The sequence below is a fragment of the Carcharodon carcharias genome, chromosome 15 (assembly GCF_017639515.1).
Source record: "Carcharodon carcharias isolate sCarCar2 chromosome 15, sCarCar2.pri, whole genome shotgun sequence".
NCBI lineage: Eukaryota > Metazoa > Chordata > Chondrichthyes > Lamniformes > Lamnidae > Carcharodon > Carcharodon carcharias.
Window position 1 is genome coordinate 96,758,692 of NC_054481.1, and position 20,868 is coordinate 96,779,559.

General features: G+C 38.4%; 1 protein-coding gene across 4 annotated transcripts in view; it reads right to left on the reverse strand.

Annotated features, from left to right (window-relative positions):
* mtor (mechanistic target of rapamycin kinase) overlaps positions 1–20,868 on the reverse strand; it is a 367,630-nt gene that overhangs the window by 317,373 nt on the left and 29,389 nt on the right. For all 4 annotated transcript variants that reach the window (XM_041205820.1, XM_041205819.1, XM_041205818.1 and 1 more), the window contains exons 5-13: positions 20,112–20,312; positions 18,201–18,335; positions 16,458–16,733; positions 12,161–12,269; positions 7,686–7,869; positions 7,057–7,185; positions 5,812–6,056; positions 4,373–4,588; positions 3,235–3,440 (exon numbers count right to left, since the gene is read on the reverse strand). In XM_041205820.1, coding sequence (XP_041061754.1) covers positions 3,235–3,440; positions 4,373–4,588; positions 5,812–6,056; positions 7,057–7,185; positions 7,686–7,869; positions 12,161–12,269; positions 16,458–16,733; positions 18,201–18,335; positions 20,112–20,312 — 1,701 coding nt within the window. The remainder of the gene's footprint in view (positions 1–3,234; positions 3,441–4,372; positions 4,589–5,811; positions 6,057–7,056; positions 7,186–7,685; positions 7,870–12,160; positions 12,270–16,457; positions 16,734–18,200; positions 18,336–20,111; positions 20,313–20,868) is intronic.

Below are 20,868 nucleotides of genomic sequence, written 5' to 3' on the forward strand. Positions count from 1 at the left end.
GGCTGCTTGATGACCTGCAGCTAGTTTCAGAGTCTGGTTCCTCAGACAGGCTGACGGCTGAAGGTTCTATTGAATCTGCTGGGACGTGGGGTAATAGGGGTGCAGTCACTGAAAGCAACTTCGATCACATCACTGCTGGGTAAATACTTCTGAGGCCCAACCAGTCTAGTTTCGTTGGGGCAGGGTGATACAATGGGAAATTGATAGTGGGCATTGAATTTTGATCTTCCCTTTTGTCCAGTATGAAACATGGGGACAGGGAACTCCATTGTCTCTAGGTATTGGTCTACCCTCAAACGATGAAATGTGTGAATTCCACAAATGACTGCGAGGTCTCCTTACCTATGTCCATATTTAATTAGGTACGTGCCGAAGACTTCACATGGTCTGTAGTCCAAATGCCAAAAGATACATGATTTACGGAAGCCATATTAACAGCTTGCTTATGTCCAATTTTTAAAAGCATTGACAGGAAGCTCATAATATGACATGCCTGTATTGTACCCATCAAAAAGTATTTCATTTGCTATAAGGTGCTTTGGAGCATCCTGAGGTTGTGCTACGTAAACACAAGTCTTTCCTTCCCCCAAACCCTTCCAAGAACTTGCCGATTCATTCTTCAGTCTACTTCTCGGAGCCACATTTTCTGAGAAAGACACACCACTTGATTTCCTCTCTACCATTTGTTCTGCAATTCAGCCTGAACAACTGATGCAATGCGGACAGGCTTAATCTACTGGTGTACACATACACAGAGACATTGTGTATGCAAAGGTAAAGTTGAAAGAGATTTAGTAATCTTAGTGGGTTTAATGCCCAATGTGTTCAAACAATGTATAGCAGCATTGCAGAACCAATCAAATGTTAAACTACTTAACCAAAAAGAGAATACAGTTCAGGAGTCACTGCATGGTGCTCTGGTAACATACCTTAAATATGGTGTCCATTTGTGACCATTATGAGACAAGGAACAGATTCAGGCATTGGAAACAGTGTAAAAAACATTGGGAACAGTGCAAAAAGAGCCACAGAATTGACCACTAACATCAGAAGTCTGAGTTATAAGACTGGAGAAACTTGGGCTTCTAAGCCTTGAAAAGGGAGATGCAAGTGGTGTTTTATAGAGGTATACAGGGTAATTAATGGCAATGGAAAGAGCAAATGTGAAGAATTAGTTTACTATAAATATTAAGAGTAGGACACGGGGACAAAGGTTCAGACGAGTAAAAAAATAAATTTAGGGTCAATAACAAGAGGTTCTTCCTCATATAAATCACTAAATACATGGAAAGGGCTCCCAGTGGAAGCAAAAACCCTCTAACCAATTAATAACCAACTGCAAACAGCAATGTGGACAGGATGATATTAATATACTTTTGGCAGTTATACTAGGAGGTGAAAAATCTCCCACGCCCACTACTATCTGTGTGTTTAAAATGATAAAATAATTTGCTAGGATAGATACAAAGATGCTATTGCCTCTCCAGTGGGGATCCAGAACAAAGAAGTATTAAATTAGAGGTAGGCCATTTAGGAGTGAAATAAGGAAGCACTTTTACACACAAAGGGTGGAGGAAATTTGGAATTTGCTTCTCCAAAATGCTGTGAATGGTGAGTCAACTGAAATTTTCACATCTGAGATTGACAAATTTTTATTGGACAAGGTTATCAAAAGATCAAGGGCTAACAAATGGATTTGAAGTACAGATCAGCCATTAACTGAATGATGGAACTGACTGAATGGTCTACTTCTCTTTTTATGCTTAATAAGACCATAAGATCGTATACTACTCATTTCACCTTACATATATTGGTAGCGATTACTCTGCCACGTCTACAAATCTAGCATATTCCTTGATATACAGGTTCTACTGTTATTAAAACAGAGTTTGGCAGTTTTGCTTAAATATTCCCTTTTTTTTTTGCTGTGCAAGAAACCCAACATAGAACATGCTTAAAAAATACACAATATCCCTAGCCTGATGTATTATCATGTTGTCTACCTATTTCGATTTTTCCTCCACCCAACCATCTTTTTGATGTTATGTTGAGACCTCAGCTGAATGAACAAAAGAAGCTGTTGATAATCTCACAACAAGAATGAATTACTATTAAACAGAAAAAAGAACAAAATTGCTTACTAATGTAAATTTTTTCATATTAATGCTTGTAATTACATAGTGATTAATCTTCCCTATAAACTGCATGACTGCATTGCAACCCCAAAACCCCTGCACATGCATGCACAAATTGGTCCCTTTCTAAGTTGCTGTGTGTGCTCAGCTCCGCAAAAAAATTTAAAGGGGCCACGTCCACTCCAAAAAAAGAGAGGGAACAGTGGTTGAGATGCTTTTTCCTTAACACACATCCAATAATTTAGATTATTCTCTTTCTTTCCCCCCTGAAAAATCCTATGCGGATGGCAGTGTGCACACTCAAGACTGGATCATTGACTTACTTTCAGTAGTTTTTCCCTAAAAATATATAAAAGGCACTCACTCACTCCATTTACTGGCAAAATAAACATTTCCAGAAAGAATCTGAAATATTACAAAAATGTGCTGGAAATAGGTCTTCTAGAACTTGTAAAGGCAAAATACAGGCTAATGTTTCTACACCCAAAATATTAACACGTTTGCCTCTTTAAAAGGCCTTATTTGTTCACTGCGCATATCAACGTTCTTAATATCGACCTTAAGAATGTGGTGTTGAAATTTGTGATAACAGAATAGCATGTGTTGGTCATTCATTAGAAGGCCAAGGAGTCTTGATAATATGGGGAATGGGCTACAAAATAGAAATTAATGTCATTAAGCACGAGGTGATACATTTTGGTTAAAGAATAGTAGTAATGATAATTGGAATGGAAATAGCCTCAGTAATTTGGAAGAGCGGTGGCAGAGCACAAGGATTTGGGAATACATTGAAGGCAGCATCAGAATGTTTGATTATACCAGAATGAAATGCTAGCCTTTATCACAAGAGGTATTGACAAACTCATAAAATCTTAAGACCTCAGTTAGAGTACTATGAGCAATAGTGGGCAATAGGATATGGAAGTTTGAATGAGGGTACAACACAGACTCTCTAGGATTCTGCCTGGTACTGAAAGAAAAATAAGAATTGAAAAATGTGGACTTTATATGTTTTTTTTTGCTTTTCTTATTTATCTGAATGAAGAGAATGTTGTTTGAAACCCATACATACTAGTAAACAATAATAATAAACATCTACCTGTATCAGCATTTTGCGAAGAAAAGGCATTACAAATGCAGGATTCATGCTGCTCAGTCTACCGATAGTGCAGATGGCAAGTTCTCGAATTTCAAACACTTCATCATTCAAAGCTACAAAAAGAGCTTGCAGGTTCTCAGCCTGGGCTAAATGAGCATCAAATCGCTCATCCAAGGAGGCCAGCACACAGTAACGAATATCAGGATCTGAGTAAATGAGAAAAGGCTAATTTTTTTCCTTAAAATTAAGAATGAAAACCCAACAACGTACGAACTACTGACCCAAAACTAGCAAGTATTTTAACATTTACTAATCCGTTATGCTTAGCTACTATTATAAATAGAGTTTCACATTTAAAAATTTACTGCTTAAAAATAAAATACTGCAATAGCAAAATTGTGGAAAAGTTTCCCTCATTGTTATTTTATCCTTAAAATGTAAAATTCACTTTACAGTTTACAGGAAAAGGTTTTCTCGTTCAGTTTTGCCTCTCTTACAAAATCAGATTCTAAATGACAGTGGGCCACAAAAGTTATAGAAAACAGTAAATACCTTAGGACAGGTAAATCTACAATCTTATTTCAAATTTAACTGTTTCAGTAGGAACACTGGTACAAGTTCAAATTGTCAAAAAACACACTTTGGTAGGGAGATTCCTTATACAAAAAATTGGAATGGAATTCCAAGTAGGATACTACAAGACATTTAAGAGGCATCTGAAAGCCAAGATGGAGAAGAACTGTAGCTTTTCTGGACGGGTGGACTGGCATGGGCCAAACTGACCTTTTACCTTGCAATTATAATCAAAACATTACCCGAATCAGAAAACCATTGAACCCCTTATATTGGTACTTATTCGTGCATCACTATTTAGAACAAATGCTTATTGCACCAATTATTCTTTTGTTAGTTTGCCCAAATCATACTCATTAGAGAAATACCAAGAGTTCAACAACTTCATGATGAATTTAAGAAGTAGAAATCCAAGCAAGAACTAAGGTTATCAGAATTAAAATCTTTATCAAATCTTGCATCTAATTTTACCAATTGAAATATGAGTTCAACAATATTTTACTTACTGAACCACATAAATCATATCAAATAAAAAATTTCACCCAAGTTTTTTTTCATTAATTACCTGGATCAGTAATTCCAACAACAAGGAGTTTACTAAGCACATCTGCCACCACCTGGACAGCTGTCTGGCTGACAACATGCCCATGTCCACTGATTAGATGGACTGATGGAGTTAACAGTCGTGAACAAGTTCGAGATGCTTCCATTCGAATCTCTTTGTGCTCACTGTTAAGGAAATGGTCCGCACAGTGCCTGACAAATTGGGTGAGTGAGTGACCTGCATTAACATAAACCAAAAATGATTCAGCACTTGAGAACATAAATTGCTTGTTATTACATAACAACATTTTGAAAGGATTGCTTTTCACTGCATCAACTAAAAATAAATATAGAATCATAAAATTGTAGAGATGATCAACTTTAAATAATACTTTAAATGTAATCTAGTAACTATATTAAGTAGCTAATGAGTTACTCCCATTTTAAGAGTAACAAGCCTTCAGATCACCCTGCCACATTACTTTACTTGAATAAGTAACTGCCATTCAGAAACCAGAGATCTGACGCACAGTTTAACCTGAAAAGTTACTGTCAATTGCATTTTTGTGAAAGCCTAAATTAAAATTGGACAGATGCAAAACTGTACCAAGGGATAAATGTATAAAAAATAGTGAACCAAAGAAAGATATTAGATGGGCTGATGAAAAGCTTAAGCAGAAAATCTAAATTGAAAGGACTTTGAACACCTGCCTTTCGACCATCCAGGGCCCAAACACTTCTTCCAGGGAAATGGTGAGTTACTTGCACTTCTTTCAATTTAGTATACTGTATTTGCTTCTTGTAATGCAGTCTTCTTTACATTGGGGAGACCTAGCGCAGATTGAGTGACTCTGTTCTATCCCCCAAGTATGGCCCCAAGCTTCTGGTCGCTTGTCATTTTAATTCTCCACCCTGGCTTCCTGCACTGCTCTTTCGAAACTCAACAAAACCTTGAGGAATTGCACATCTTTTTTAGATTAGGCACTTCACAGCCTCCTGGACTCAATGAGTGCAACAATTTCAGATCATAACCACTGCCCCCATATTTTTCAGGCAGCAGTTGCTGTTACATTTACAGCTCCTCTAGACCTATTTGTTGTTTCCTTACCTGTCCTGTTACCACTCCCATTTGAGTTGCATCATCATCTCTCTGTCATTTCTGTCACTCCCCCCTGCCACCCTATCGCAGATCTTCCCTTTTGCTCATTCCCTCCTTCCCCTGCCTCTGTATTTGCTTGAAATCTATTACATCTTTAACATTTTCCAGTTCTGACAAAAGGTAATCAACCTGAAATGTTAACTGTTTCTCTCTCCACAGATGCTACCCGACCAGAATATTTCCAGCATTTTCTGTTTTTATTACATGAAAATGTAATCTGATTAATGTTTCCATACCCTGCTCTAATGATCCTGCAACCTCTAATGTCGCTTAAGATGAAGACTACACAATCCACATCTTACCTTCAAATTCAAAGTTGCCTAAGGTGCGGAGTGCAAGAGTTATGCATCCAACATCACTTGCTTCAGGAATGTTAGTCAAACTAGGGGAGGCGAGCTGTTGGGCAAGACTTTTGGGCATGCCTGGATGTCGAAGAGGTTTATGCATCAGTACCAGTGACAACATCTTCAGTAAGCCATCCTGGATATCCTTCTTCAGTTGTGGTATTTGTCGGCTTAGATCATGCAGTACAGCAGTCAGAGCAGGGCTTTAAAGCAGAAACAGCGATACACTAGTAACTAGTACTATCACTGCAAGCGAATAAACTAATTCTTCCAAAGACCAGCAGGACTTTAGGTTGGCAATCAATGTATATATTATAAAATATCCAATTGTGAATATTTGACTTGTTTTCTTCCTCTAATATAATTATCGCAAAGTTGCCTGCTAGAAGCGTGGCAAATATTGTCATTGGATCAGCTATCTAGATTCAACCTACTCTAAAGATTCACAGCACATTTTTAACCTCAAAAAATTGTTGCTGACCATCAGGTGTATGCAAAGCACTCTACCAACTCAAGGACGTTAATCAACTTCATTTTTGATCTGGAACAATCCGTAGTCTCCAAATGTAAATTTCTATTCCAAGTGGAGAGAGTGAACTCGCAGAAAATGGATGCAATATAAACTGCATTAACAATGCACAAGAAGCAGTAACACACAAGTTTACATCTTTGCTAACATAAAATCACTTGTTTGATTAGCTAATAACCTACCTTATAAAACCCAATATCCTATCAACTCACTTTTGCTGGACTGGATCATACATGATGGATTTTTTAAGATAGTCATTAAGTTACTGCTATGCTAAATTTACCTGGGCATTCACAACTGAAGAGAAAGCAGTCACTTGCCTACAAGTGAACAATGAGCTCAGACTAAAGTCTCCAATTAAAAGCTAACAGTAGGGCAAAAGTACCAACAACTGAAATCCAGATCTAAACTGTCTCATTCCGGCAAACACATCACCTCTGTACAAGAACATGAATAAAGTTAGGTGTGAGGAGATAACACTCAACTCATTAGTGCAATAACATTCCCAGTATAGCATCATCCCAATAGTAAATCACAATGTTTTTGCCTCCTATCACTGGTTAAATCCAGTGGTATTTTCAAAATCCCAGCTCAACATTGAAAAACTTGCTTTTAACATGGATTGATGCATCTACAAATTTTTTTTAAAAAGCTCAATATAAATGGATTATTACCTGAGTCCAACAGCAAGCATTTGGTCTAGTAATTCTTTAACATCCTGATAGATAGTTGGTCCTACAGCTCTAGCCATCATACAGATACAAGTAAACACTGTTGCATCCACTTGAATAGCTTTTTGCCTCCTAGGAAACATGAAATTAAATGTACATTACTTAAAAATTGATTTATAACCATAGCCTTTTAAACCAAATTAGATGGAAACAGTTAAATCCTTGAATAGTCACAAGAGACACATAACAAGTGGGCCAGTCATGAGTCCAAATCCATACCTTAAGTTTACAACAGGCTCTGATACATTCATGTTTTTTGAGAAACTTATTTTCAGTTTCCATTTACTTTTACAACCCGTTTCATTTAAACACCAAGCATTTAAAAATAATGATCTGTAAAAATATATCTTTCCAATAGTGAATTGATCATAGCACTGTTAAAGGAACTTATTCACAGATGGTTACACAATATTAGAATTGAGACCATATGTGGGCCTTAGATAGACCTTACATAGACTCTATTCATTTCTATGTTAAAAGTCTCTAATTTTAATCCAGGGAGATGAAAAATTCTACAGTTGTGTATTAAAGAGCTAAATAAAATGTTTAAGACGAGATTGTCTCTTCCTTACTTGTGCGCAAAGTCCTTCGGTGGGAGTGCTCCTTTTAAAATTTCCAGTATCTTGGGCAGGTATGGATTAACTTCCTCTCTTACAGCCATCACCAATAGACCTAGTGCCTGGAATGCAGCAGCACGTTCCTTTTCTTTCTTGAGACAGCCAAGTAGGTGATTCACAGCTTCAAATAGATGCTGTTCTGTGTATGTGAAGAATGCATAAATGCCAACAATGAATACTCAATGTAGAGGAAGTGTCAAGAAGATATAATAATGTCTATAATGTTATTGGAAATTATTTAAAATAGAGTTTTGTGATGTCTGTTTCTATGTGTGTGTGTGTGTGTGTGTGTGTGTGTGTGTGTGTGTGTGTGTGTGTGCGCGCGCGCACGCGCGCGCGCGTGTCTTAATTGGATTAAAACCAGCTGATTTAGAGGCTTTGATGTGTAGAAGAGAAGTAGGTTTGAAATGCTAATTAGATAAACACAGGGAAATGGAAGGTGAGGTGTAAAGGGGGAAAATTTGCATTTTTAAACAGGCCATTCAAAGGAGCAGGTGAAATATTACACCTAACTAGGTGAAGCTCAGAAACAATGTGTTTATTTTTAAAAACTTGCTAGTAGAGTGGGTTTTATGAAAGAGGTTTAGTGTTTGAAGATTTAAAGTTAAAAAAAACCCGGTGACAATGAGAATTTGCATTCAAAAAGGAAAATATGTACGAAGGAAGAGAAGGCTGTTGGTAAAAGAGGGATTCTAAGATCTAAAGCCTCCGGCCTGTAGGCTCCAAGTCTGTCTGCAAGGACCCAGAGCTGAAAGGAATTAATTTTGAATGCGGCTGTCCAGAGTGTGCTTTGCCAGGGGTCTGTTTAAACCTGTGTGTTTTACTGTTGCCTCTAACAGAGTCAGATTAATTAGGGGATTTTTGTAGTTACTGTAGTAGTAATTTTGTAGGCATATGTATGTGCTGACAAACTTTCTTTTATTAATAAATGTTTAATTTAGTTTTATAAAATACCTCGAGACTCAGTGATTTTATTGCTACTGAAGTCAAAGCCTGCAATTCGAAACATACAATTGCAAAAATGGGTTATAACATTTGTTTCAAGTTTCCCTCAGATTTGAACAACTCAGCCTTTACCATCGGCCGTGTCATAATAGGAAGAAAAACCTTCTACATCACAATATAATAACTGCACTCTACAACTGCAATATTAAGCGTTTTATTTTTAAAGTTCCCTCTCCTTCAAGTTCCATCAGCCATTCTCCAACCAATAACAGGTAAGTGATTTACTGCTTCAGTCTCTTCCAAAGCTACTTGATTCAACCACCAAGAGATACATGGGGCAGGGTTTTTCACTCATCGGGGGCGAAGTTGAAGTGCGAGCGCACACAAGCACGCCTCCGATTGAGGGCACGGCGCCATTTTGCATGGGTGGGCCAATTAAGGCCGCACAGAAGCGCTATGTGCCCTAAACCCAAGACTGTATTCTTTCAAGCATGCGGACGAAAGAGCGCACTCATCTCCCTGAGGCTAAGTGCTGTCTCAGGGAGCTGTCAAAAGTATTAAAAAGAGAAAAAAAATTCCCTGACATGTACCCTCATGTGACACTGTCACATGAGTTGGGACAGGTCCAAACTTATTTTAAAAACTTCAATAAAATTTTTTAAAACCTACATGAAACCTCATCCCACCCATGGATGAGGTTTCATGTTTTCTCTATTTGTCGCCAGGGCTCCTGGCCTGCCCGCCAAACCATTCAGCCCAGCGCCCGTGCAGGATCTCTGAAAGAAGTATTAATTAGGCCCACTCCTCAGTTATTTTCTTGTAGTCTTACAAATATTTCCTTTTTAATTCGTGATCTAATCCCCTTTTGAAAGTCACTACTGAAATTGCTTCCTCCACCCTTTCAAACAAGGCATTCCAGATCATGATAACGCCTCAAGAAAAAAACACTCATCTATTTTACATCTGTACCCACTGGTTACTGACCCTCCTGCCAATGGAACCAGCTTCTCTCTACCTATTCCATCAAAACCCCTCATAATTTTGGAATATCTCCAACATAGAGAATTTTAATATTGTGTAAGTGTAGACAAGGGTTCATTTCAAATTTTTAACATCCTATAAATTATCTAGCATTGTTTTATGACATCATAACATATCCTGGAAGCAAGTACAAGATTATAATAAAAATAAACAATGCTGGAAGGATTAACATTATATTTCCAACCTTAACTGTTGTGAATGACAGTAACAAAAATGAAACCACGTAAAATTATAACAGCCATATGAATATCACAAACATAAAAGTCATTGTGCTACATTGAGGTTACCATAAAGAACAGCGAGAAAGGAGAGAGAAAACAAAACTAAGGTCAGTTAATCCAAAATCAGTCGTCAGGAAAATGCTGCAATCCATTATTAAGAAATGGTAACAGGACACTTAGAAAATGATAATATGATTAGATAGTCGATATAGTTTCATGAAAGGGAAGTAGTGTTTCACCAATCCATTAGATGTTTTGAGGGTTTATCTAGCAGGGTATAAGAAAGGAGACCAGCATCTGTATCATATTTGCATTTTCAAAAGGTATTTACTAAGGTGCCAGTTGTACAAGAAAAGGGTTTGTGGGATTGGATAGAGGGTTGGTTAAAAGACCAAAAAAAAAACCAGTAAGAATAATTCAGGCTAGCAGGCTGTTACTTGTGGGGTGCCAGAAATTTGGTGCTGGGGCCTCAACTATTTGCAATTTATATTACTAGCTAGGATGAAGGGACCAATATGTAATGTGTCCAAGTTTGCTGGTGGTACAAAGCTAGTTGGGAAAGTCAGCTGTGAGGTCACAGTAAACAGAAAATAGCTGGTTAAGTGAGTGGGCAAGAAGGTGGCAATGGCATAAAATGCAGGGAAATGTGAAATTATTCATTTTGGCAGAAGAGAAGAAACACTTGAGTTTTTTTAAATGGTGAAAAACTATCAAATGTTGGTGTTCAGAGATTTGAGAATCCTTGTAGAAGAAACACAAAGTTAACATGCAAATACAACAGGCAATTAAAAGGGCAAATATTATGTTGACCTTAATTGCAAAGGGGTTGGAGTATAAAAGTAAGGAAGTCTTGCTGCAATTGTGCAGGGTTTTGATAAGACCACACCTGACATACTGTGCACAGTTTTGATCTCTGCACCAAAGAAAGGATATGCCTGCCTTAGAGGGGGTGATATGAGGGTTCACTAGATTGATTCTTGTAATGAGAAGGTTGTCCTATGAGGAAAGATTGAATAGAATGGGCCAATACTCTCTGGAGTTTAGAGCATGAGAGGTGATCTTATTGAAACATATATGATTCTGAAAGGTTGTTTCCCCAAGTTGGAGAGTCTACTATTTGGGGTCATAATCTCTGGATAAGAGTACTTCCCGGACTGTGATGAGGAGAAATTGCTTCACTCTCAGAATTGAGAATCTTCAGAATTCTCTCCCCCATAGGGCTGCAGATGCTCAATGATTGAGTATATCCAAGGCTGAGTGTGATAGATTTCCAGACTCTAGGGGAAGCAAGGGTCATAGGGATCAGGCAGAAAAGTGGAATGAAGATCAAGGATCTGCCATGACTAATATTCCTTCTAAAATCTGTTTGATGTGTGTGGCTGGCTTGTTGCACCTCATGATAACTTTAAGATTGACACACAGCCAAGTATGCATGCATCCTAAAGAGACCATAACTTGCGTGTGGCCTATTTGGTTCCTCCTCTGCACATTCCTAATTGTTGCACAGGTGCACAGCTTAGGACGGAACATTGGCCATGATCTCACAAAATAGTAGAGCAGGCTCAAGAGGTTATGTGCTTATGTACTTGAGAAAAAAAAATGAATGCATCAACACTACTGTCCTCGTCTATAGCTGCCCAGGCCTTAAACTCTGAAATTTCCTCCCTAAGTCTTTCTGCTCCTCTAGATCTCTCCTCCTTTGAAACACTGTATAAAACCTATCTCTGACAAAGCTTTTGTTCACTTGATCTAATTTTTAATTTTGCGGCTCAGTGTTAACACTTCATGTGCTAACACTACTGAGAAGTACCTTAGGACATTAACCTTAGAAGTGAGATAGAAATGCAATTTGGTATTGGAGTTACTATTATTGACAAACTGATAATCAAATTCCAAAGATGATCTCATTCAGATGGCGAAGAACCAAGAATTGGGTGGTATCAGCACCACCAGCCTTTCGCAAAGTTAAAATGAATTAGTTGCAGATCAAGCTTGGGACACTGTACAATCAAAGAGCATGCATAGAGATGTATATGAAATTCTATCTAACCCAAAAAGGTAATCTGTCTTTCTCCCACACCCACCCCTCCCACCACACCCCCACTCCCCAAGTGCTATCACTTGTGTATTTGCAGCATCTTTTATTTCAGTTTTCTTTGCCAGTGATATATAAAATACTGTACATAATCATACCTGTAAATGTCATACCATTTACCAGCTCACCTGTGAACAAATGGGGCTGGAAAGCAGCGAGACGAGGAATCAGGTTTAAGATTGCCATTTGAATCAGTGGATTCTTACTACTGCGACACTTCATGACCCAACGAGACACCTATGCAAAGATCAAAGAACATTTAACAAAACATGCACTGGGCCTAAAATTTCAACTCCACCTCATTCCACCAGGCTTTTTGTGTCAGGTGAAATCGAAGCAAAACACAGGATTCATTAGTAATTACTGAATGGAGCTCAGTCTTCTTCTCCTACACTAGATTCCATCCTCAATCTTTGGAAGGGAATGAGAGGGATTGTTTGCAGTAACACCAACAGTACAATTCACAGCCTTTAGTATCTGAAAGAATCTCATCATCAGCCTAGTGAGTACTGGCACTGGTTGGCTGGACTTCTACCTTGTAACTTAATTTCAGAGGTTATCAAGTTGGTGAGGAGGAGAATTGGAATAAAGGAAGATGCTGGCTAACTCAATGAAAAGAATGTCTCATGTTAACTTTTGATCAGCCACAATTAGCAAGTGCCGTATCAACCCTGCACACAGCAGGATGATGAAATAACATTTTATCGTGGATCACTAGTGATGTTGCTCATGGTAAATTGGAGAATACAGATTTAAAATCAGTAATGTTATACAATGTAATGCGCAATGTTTTTATTCATCTAATAATGTGTTTCCTTCCTGATGGTTCTTATTTTACAAGATTTACTGTCTGCAGCAACAGTGCTTACTCCCATAGCAGAACTGTGTTTAACCCAGCCTGAGGCCACAATTGTGTTCAATATAGGAAGTGGCCACATCTTGATGTCAAACATAAGCTAACTGCTGTTCCTGAGTTAATGGGGCTAGAAAGTATAGTCAAATAGATAGAGTCAGGCCTGTCAGAAGTGAAATTAGGAAATACTTCATCACACGAAAGATGGTAGAAGTTTGTAACGCTCTTCTGCAAATGGCAATTGATGCTAGGTCCATTGCCAATTTTAAAATTGAGATAGAGAGATTTTTGCCTTCCAAAGGTATCAAAGGAAACTAAGTAAAGGCAGATATATGGAAATAGGTCACAGATCAGCCATGGCCTCCCTGAATGCAGGCAGGCTCCAGGAGCTAAATGGACAATTCATGTTCCTTTGAAGTTTGTCTTTTGATTTACAGTTGCTTGTAAACCTTTGACTCTTCACCTTTGAAGATGACAAACATAAACCAATAGAAAGTGAGTGGCTTTCTTTTTTAGATTGTTTGGTTGTATGTGCTAATGCTTTATATTGATATAAAATATTGAGCCAATCAGATGCCACTGTGACCAACACCATGCAGATGCAACAATTCCTCAAATGTAATAGATATAATAATGTTAAGAGATGATATCATGACCAGTTCTATATTAATCTTACTAGTTCACATATCGAATCTGTATGACTCTCCTCCAGCAATTTTTGTCTTTGTTACTAGTTCACATGTTTTCTATATCTATAATTGAAGAAACTTTAGCTTTATATAAACCAAAGCCCTCAATTTTGCCTTTGTTACCTGTAGATTCAAATATACCATTACTGGTGGCTGATTTCCCACATTCTACCCTCCAAAAACTTTGAGGTCATACAAAATTCTGCTGTCTTAACTTGCATCAAGTCCCCTTCCCCTTATCCCCAATGTGCTCGCTGACCTACAATGGCTCCTGGTCAAGCAATATTTGGGTTTTAAAATAATCATCCTTGTTTTCTCCATGACCTCGCCCGTCCCCGTCTCTGTAATATTCTTCAGCCCCACAACCTACCAAGACATCTGCATTCCTCTAATGCTGGCCTCTTGTACATTCCCAATTTTAATTACTCCACCTTTGTTGGCCGTGTTTTCAGTTGCCTAGGACCCAAGTTCTGGAATTCTCTCGCTCCCGACACCTCTCTTTCCTCCTTTAAGACACTCCTTAAAACGTATCTTTTTGACCAAGAGTTTGGTCATCTGACCTAATATCTCCTTATGTAGCTAGGTGTCATTATTTGTTCTATTATGCTCCTGTGAAGTGCCTTGGGATGTTTCATTACGTTAAAAGTGCTATATGAATATAAGTTGTGTTGTTGATTATACATTGCTTTATGGGGATCTACACCTCCTACTGCCAGCATTATACTCCCCTATGTCAATTCCACTTGCTTACTTGTAGAGTCTAGCATTAAGCATTCCTTATTTACTGAAGTGTAGAGCTCAAAATAAAATAATTGTCTTTAAAATCCCAAAAAATACAGAATTGCAAAACCTCCAAACACTAGTTAAATCCTGGAATTCCATGTAATAAAAAGGAATGTGATTTATTCAGTCAACATGAACCACTAACAACCAATAGGGGGAACAGCAGACCCCTTTCACATTAAAAGGAAAGGTTATTGCTTCTCCAGGAAAAAGGAAAGCCAAAGTAACTGTAAACTGTCACTGTGAACTAATGAGCCTGATGTTTTGGATCTCATTTGTCAGTGTAAAGCAGTTTGCATCATTATTACCAGAAACACTCAGTAAAAATGCAAATCTGATGTGCTAAACATACCTGTCTTTAGTGATCGACCTCTCATATTTTTTTTAGATTTTTCACAATCTTTATCCAATTTTTCTTAAATGATACCTAGGAATGCTCGCAACACCACCACCCCCTCTCCCCCGCCCTTCAATGATGGCTATTATAGTATCCTGCAGTTTAGGCAGCCATCTTTTCTACACTAAACATCATAACAGCCCAAATTTGCAGAGCTTTTGATGGTAAATTGTCAGGGTTTGCCATCGTTACCCTAACTGAATTTGACTGCAACTTCAGTTTTGCGCACAGAAATCCTGAGTCGTGGTCAGCCATTCACTACTGGATCTGGGAGGGGGGTTCATAGCAAAGCCCCTGGGTGGCAATCAGCGAAAACGATAAATCTGGCAAGAACTTTCCCTTTTCTGCTCTCCTATCATTGTTAGAAACTCCATTAAAAAGTTAAGCCTTGTTCAATGAGGTGTAACTGGGTTTTTTTTAAGGGTGTTCTGAGTAATAACTGCTGTTGAACAACCATTTTGGCTCTGCAAAAATAATTTTATACTTATTGTGAAATGGCTCCATTATGATTAATTCCTAGATTTTAAAAATTTTTTTTAAAGTTTTAATATTTCAATTTCAACCTTAAATTCCATCCGTATGCTCCAATTTTTTTTATCTTGCTCTATGTAAAACATTTAGGAAGTGATTTATCAGTGCTATTCATTTCCTAGCTGGCTGTGTTTGAGAATTCTTCAATATGGTTGGCTGCTTAAGACAGCTTACTGCAGCTCACTTACTGGAAACCTCTATTAAAGAATAGTACAATCAATTGCAGGTTGACGAAGTTAAAGTTCTGGTCAAAGAGATTACTCAATCTCTCAGTGCAGATTTCTTCAAGGTCAGCGGTGAGCACCCTTGCTTCACCGCTGACTGCAAAATCCAGGCTAATCTTTCACCAGGCCCAGACTTCTCCAGAGGTGGTGGGAAAGTTGTTCCACAATCAGACACCATGAGATACAGTACAATAAAAGAAGGAGTTGTAGTTCCTAGTCCCCATGTCACCTGTTTCTTAAATCTACCAGATGCTGTCTGCCTTTCTATGCATATAATACCCCACATTTCACAAATCTATAACTTATATTTAAATTAAAAACTAATTACTTTAGAACAAAAAAGGAGTTTCTGGATTTTAAAAACATACAATAAGCTGATGCAATTGAAAGAGAATTCATGTAAAATCATATTACCTGGAACTCACTACCTGAAAGGGTGGTGAAAGGAGATGGAAAGATTGAACATTAACTTGCAAAAGAAAATGGAATAAGTAGCATATACAGCACAGGAATAGACCATTAGGCCCAAAAATATCTGAAAAAAAAAAAAGGAAACATTTACAGGGCTATGGGGAAACAGCAGAGGAGTGGAACTGATTGGTTAGTCCTCTCAGAGTCGGCACAGGCACAATGTGTCAAATGGCCTCCTTCTGAGATGTAAGGTGCTATGATTAACACCACCACTGGCTAAACAACAGTGAAGTTTCTACTTTTTCAACCAATGGTGTTGGGGGACTCAAAAAAACAAAAAAGTGCTGTTAAAAAAACAAAAAGTGCTGTTAAGACTGTAAAATGGCAGCCTGACATTACAATATGGCGAAATGCTATGCCAGCTACATACCATGCTAACAATGCTAAGGATCCAGTGAGTTCCATGGATAACAGATAAAGATTGTATACATGTAACATATATAGCCAATGTAACGTAATAACAAAAACTATTGCTACCTGTTCAAATCGCACATCCATTTGCTCACGGCAGTATCGGCTTTCCACCAAAGTTGGTTTAGGTGGAGCAGGGGCAGTTCCAAATACCAAAATGCCCTGTGGTGTATTGTATCCAAGAAGCCCAAGAAGAGCATTTGATTGTTGGGGCTGCGCAGACTGGAAACTTGTGAAGGATGTAATGTGACGGGGTTTGGCCCCAAAACCCATCAACTCCTTGCAGTACTTATCATGTACTAATTGTTGCTGGGTGATGTCTTCCATCTCCTCCCGTAAGCGCTATATTAAAAAAAATTAAAATAACAATAACAATTAAAAAATAACAATAGATGCAAAGAAAAAGTTCAATTCAAACTGTTATGCCAATAGTCTACAAAGCAGGCAAGATTTATTTCAAAGTCAACATGTAAACAAGATAATTTTTGGTTCCAGTGTCCCTCAAGTATTATAGAAAGCAATTCAGCCCTAGTCCACTGTGCTTGTGAAATATATTTAAATAGCGTGAGAGATTAAATAACACTTGATAAACAGATTTTTTATTTTCTGTTATGTTAATTTGACTGTTTACAAACTTTAAAACAAATTCTTAACAACCTAACTGTAACTGCCAGGAAAATATATCAACTGAAACACATGGCTGATGGATTTCTGGCTACAGATGTGGAAGAAGAAAATTTGGCAGTACTTAAGAGACAATACCCATAGTTTCAGGAAAGTGAAGAAGAGATCCTTGGGGGGCAGACCCTCGCAATCAGAGAGGTCCAGAATCAAGAGGCCTGGGGGCAGAGATTGGGGTTTAGGAGGGGAGGTGAAAAGAGACCCATGATCAGGCCTGGGCAAGGCCAAAAGCTTAACCAAGGAACCTGGGAGCAGGACTGCTGAAAGAGACATTTAGCTTGTGGAGCCGGCAATTCCTGCCAGGTTTTCTGAACCCTTGCCAACCAGCACAGCAAGAAGCCCAATTTATACACGGTGATTAACTATCCCACATCTCCACAACAGGACACTACAATAGCCACCGCCATAAAACTGGCAGCAAGTGAATTTTTAAAAATTCCTTCATGGGATGTGGGCTTCACTGGCCCATGGGGGTATTCACATATTTAAATTCTTCAACCCTTCTCCCACTCATCATGGGCGGAGGTGGGTCAAGATCAAAGTTAATATATGCTTTGACTGAGGAGAGGAGCAAAACTATAAGTTCTTCTAGAAGGAAGAGCTTAAATGGGCTAGCTAGGCTTTCTCATCTATTTGCCTGGCAACAATATGAACTGGCAAAACCATAATATGTTTTATACGATAAAATATAATTGCTTTTGGAGTTAAGAAATAAAAGAGCAATCATTATGATTAGGTGCTAATTAACAATTGCCATTTTAAATGTTCAGTCATACAACAACACTGGATCAGCCAGAGGTCTGAACACTATCTATGTAACACATGTTAAGAGAAAAGCATTGTGACTATAGATTTCTGATTTTGCCAAAATAATTGGAAGAAGCCAGGACTTGCCAGTATGGTTCCAGGAGAGTAACACAGTTGTCAGTGGTTCAGCTTGGTGTGAAGAGATCTGTATAACTCTCTCACAAGGCACTGACCACATAAAATCATTTTAGACTAAATATCTTCTTGTGATGAAGGTAAATTTCCAGCATTAGAGTATGTACCATATCACGAATCTAACTAGCATTTCAGAGCCAAATAATGTATTTCCAATAACTGGTAGAAAGTGAATCTTGAACCTACCTCTCCCTCCATGCTGCTTATTCGAATCAGTTCATTTAGAATAAGCAAAGCACCATGTATACGATCATCACGATTCATGCCTTTCTCTTTAGCTAGGGTCTCATCAAATCCCTTCTCAGCCTCTTCAAAGGTTTGCTAGATATAAAACATCAAAGCATTCTTTTGAAACAACGGACTTAATATTTTAAGAGAGCTATCCAGATAGTAAAGAATAATATTTCCAGTTGATGGTCAGATAAGTTACCGAAGCCATTTTCCCTTGGGTCTGTGGTACAAACTTAATGGATCACCACTACCAAAAGTGCTCAGGTGCCAGTGTGCTAACCCTTCACCGCAGAACCCAAATCTTGCATTATATATAGTGGGTAAACCTCAGCAATTTAATAGAGACAGACTTCTAGGTCTGACTTCCAACTTCTAGAAGAGGATTTCATATGAATGCAAAAAAACTTGTTAAAAGAGGCAACATTTTAGCATGCCTAACCCAGAAGCAGAGGTCAATTTTGGCATCTTCACCAGAACAACAAAGCAGCTAACGCAGCATACATCTCTCATTAAAGCTGGTGCCTTCCTGGTTTTTATGGTTCAGCTCATGTTATTCCCAGTAGAAATATGTCCTATCTGCAACTTTTAAAACACAACTGCAACCAGTTTGGAATCTTCCGGAACTAACCTTTCTTTTGAAATCGATGCTGATGGGCTGAAAAAGATGGCCGCTGAGGGGGTCACCTGACTCTCAGTCTGTGGATTCCAAAAAACTGCCACACTGTCTCTAAAGGACAAAGGGACATTCCAGACTAAAACGGTATAAATATCCATATCATGAGGCCAGGACTGCATTTCTGATTTGAATGGGTCATTCCGAAACCAAGACATTAATTATCTCCTGGGGTGGATGTCTGCAAACACAAAGACCCAGGTTGTGGCTAATTAACTTAAGCTCAACACCATATTTGGAAGAGAACTGTGAAGGGCCTCTTGATCACTCTTTTGAAAAAGGCTTTAAGTATTGTCTGCAGAACTACTCAGAACAACTGCAGAAACAGCAGCAGCAGAAAAGGTAATAACATCTATGCCTCAAGACCTAGAGACAACAACACTGTAAGATCTCCATGCCTGTTCCTTTTCAAGTCCACTAATGCAGAAAACCAGCCTCATGGTATCTAGGCTACAAGTAACTAACTTCATGGCCTGCTGAAAATCCATCTCTTTAGGGAATCCTACAAAAATTTTGATATACGACTCCAGCTATTGAATCCACCTAGACTACACTTCGGGCCAACAACACATGCTTTTAAGTTGAGCTGAACATATGAATTACAAATTATTCACTTGTTTTAGCTGGTAAAAGTGTGCTATTCTCTCTAACTGTATTGCGTGCATGTGTGTGCATGCGCATCAGAGTGAGTGATGTAGTGTCAGATTTGAGTGAATGCATGAATAAATAATCCTCTTTATTTAAATCCACAAAAAGCTAGCTGCTGGTTGTTCAAATTGACCTTACACTCAAGGGTTAAAAGGCACACACCTCTAAGTTTTCAAAAAAACACTGATTACTGAAACAATAAAGGAAGGGAACAGGAGTTTGTTCTCTCTCATTCCTGTTCGTAGCACGATTCAAAGTTTGCTGAGCCCTAGAGGGAAGCTTTCACACACACATTTTTATCATCCCACAAATCTGGCACCCAGGAAGGGCAGAGGGAATGGAGCTAGCTAATTGCTCTTTCAGAGAGCTAGCACAGGCCTCACAGGCCTGACAGGCCAAATGCCCTCCTTCTTTGCTATTTTATGATGCGCAAAGAAAAACAGCAAGCAGAATTTAACAAAATTTCCCATTTATTATGATATTTTGACAGGTTTTCCACTGGTTCGCTGGTGGCAGATCAATATAGCATTTATCCAATCACTTACCCTGTACCATTGGGGTTTCTGCATTTCTTTGGTCTCCCTCTGAGTAGTGAGAATAAGACAAGCCCGCAGGGCAGCGACAGCACCTTCTCTTATGGCCTGCTTAGAGTCCCAGACTGCATAGAATATATTGTCAAAAAAAGCCTGCACTTGTTGAAAGAAGAAAGTAGGTGCACTGACAGCCAGTTCCCGCAACACTAGAACCTGGAATAAAAAATGTAGAGGTCTTCATTTTCATAGCATTGAATGCTAAACTAAACATCTGGTTCTCAATCTTTTACAAAACTTGTGACATTTATCAAGGGTTTTTAGTAAAAGACTCCTTTTTATTCAAGAACTATACTGGTGACAGTGTCAGCCTTAGCCTAAGGCAATTTAATCCCAAACAAGCAGTGTTATGTTTATTTTGTAGGGCATTTCATTTCTAAAAGAAAAGCTCTGGTTTCTTTGGAAACAGAAGCCAAAACACTACAAAGAAATATTATTCTAGAAATCAGAAACATACAAGGGATCACAGTTGCTGAGGATATTCTTAACATTCAGGGCAAAACATTGCAAATTGGAAGTCATCCCCTTGAAAAACAGTCAGTGAAGATATCTTTCCTATTCTCAATCTTATGCATGTTTTTTTGAACTTTATCGTTGAAAAAACGAACAAACAAAATATAGGGCGCGGTCTTCCAGCCACCCCCGACACCGGGATTGACCGGTCCCGCCGAAAGTCAATGGACTTTTGGCTGGGTTGCCGAATCTCCACAGT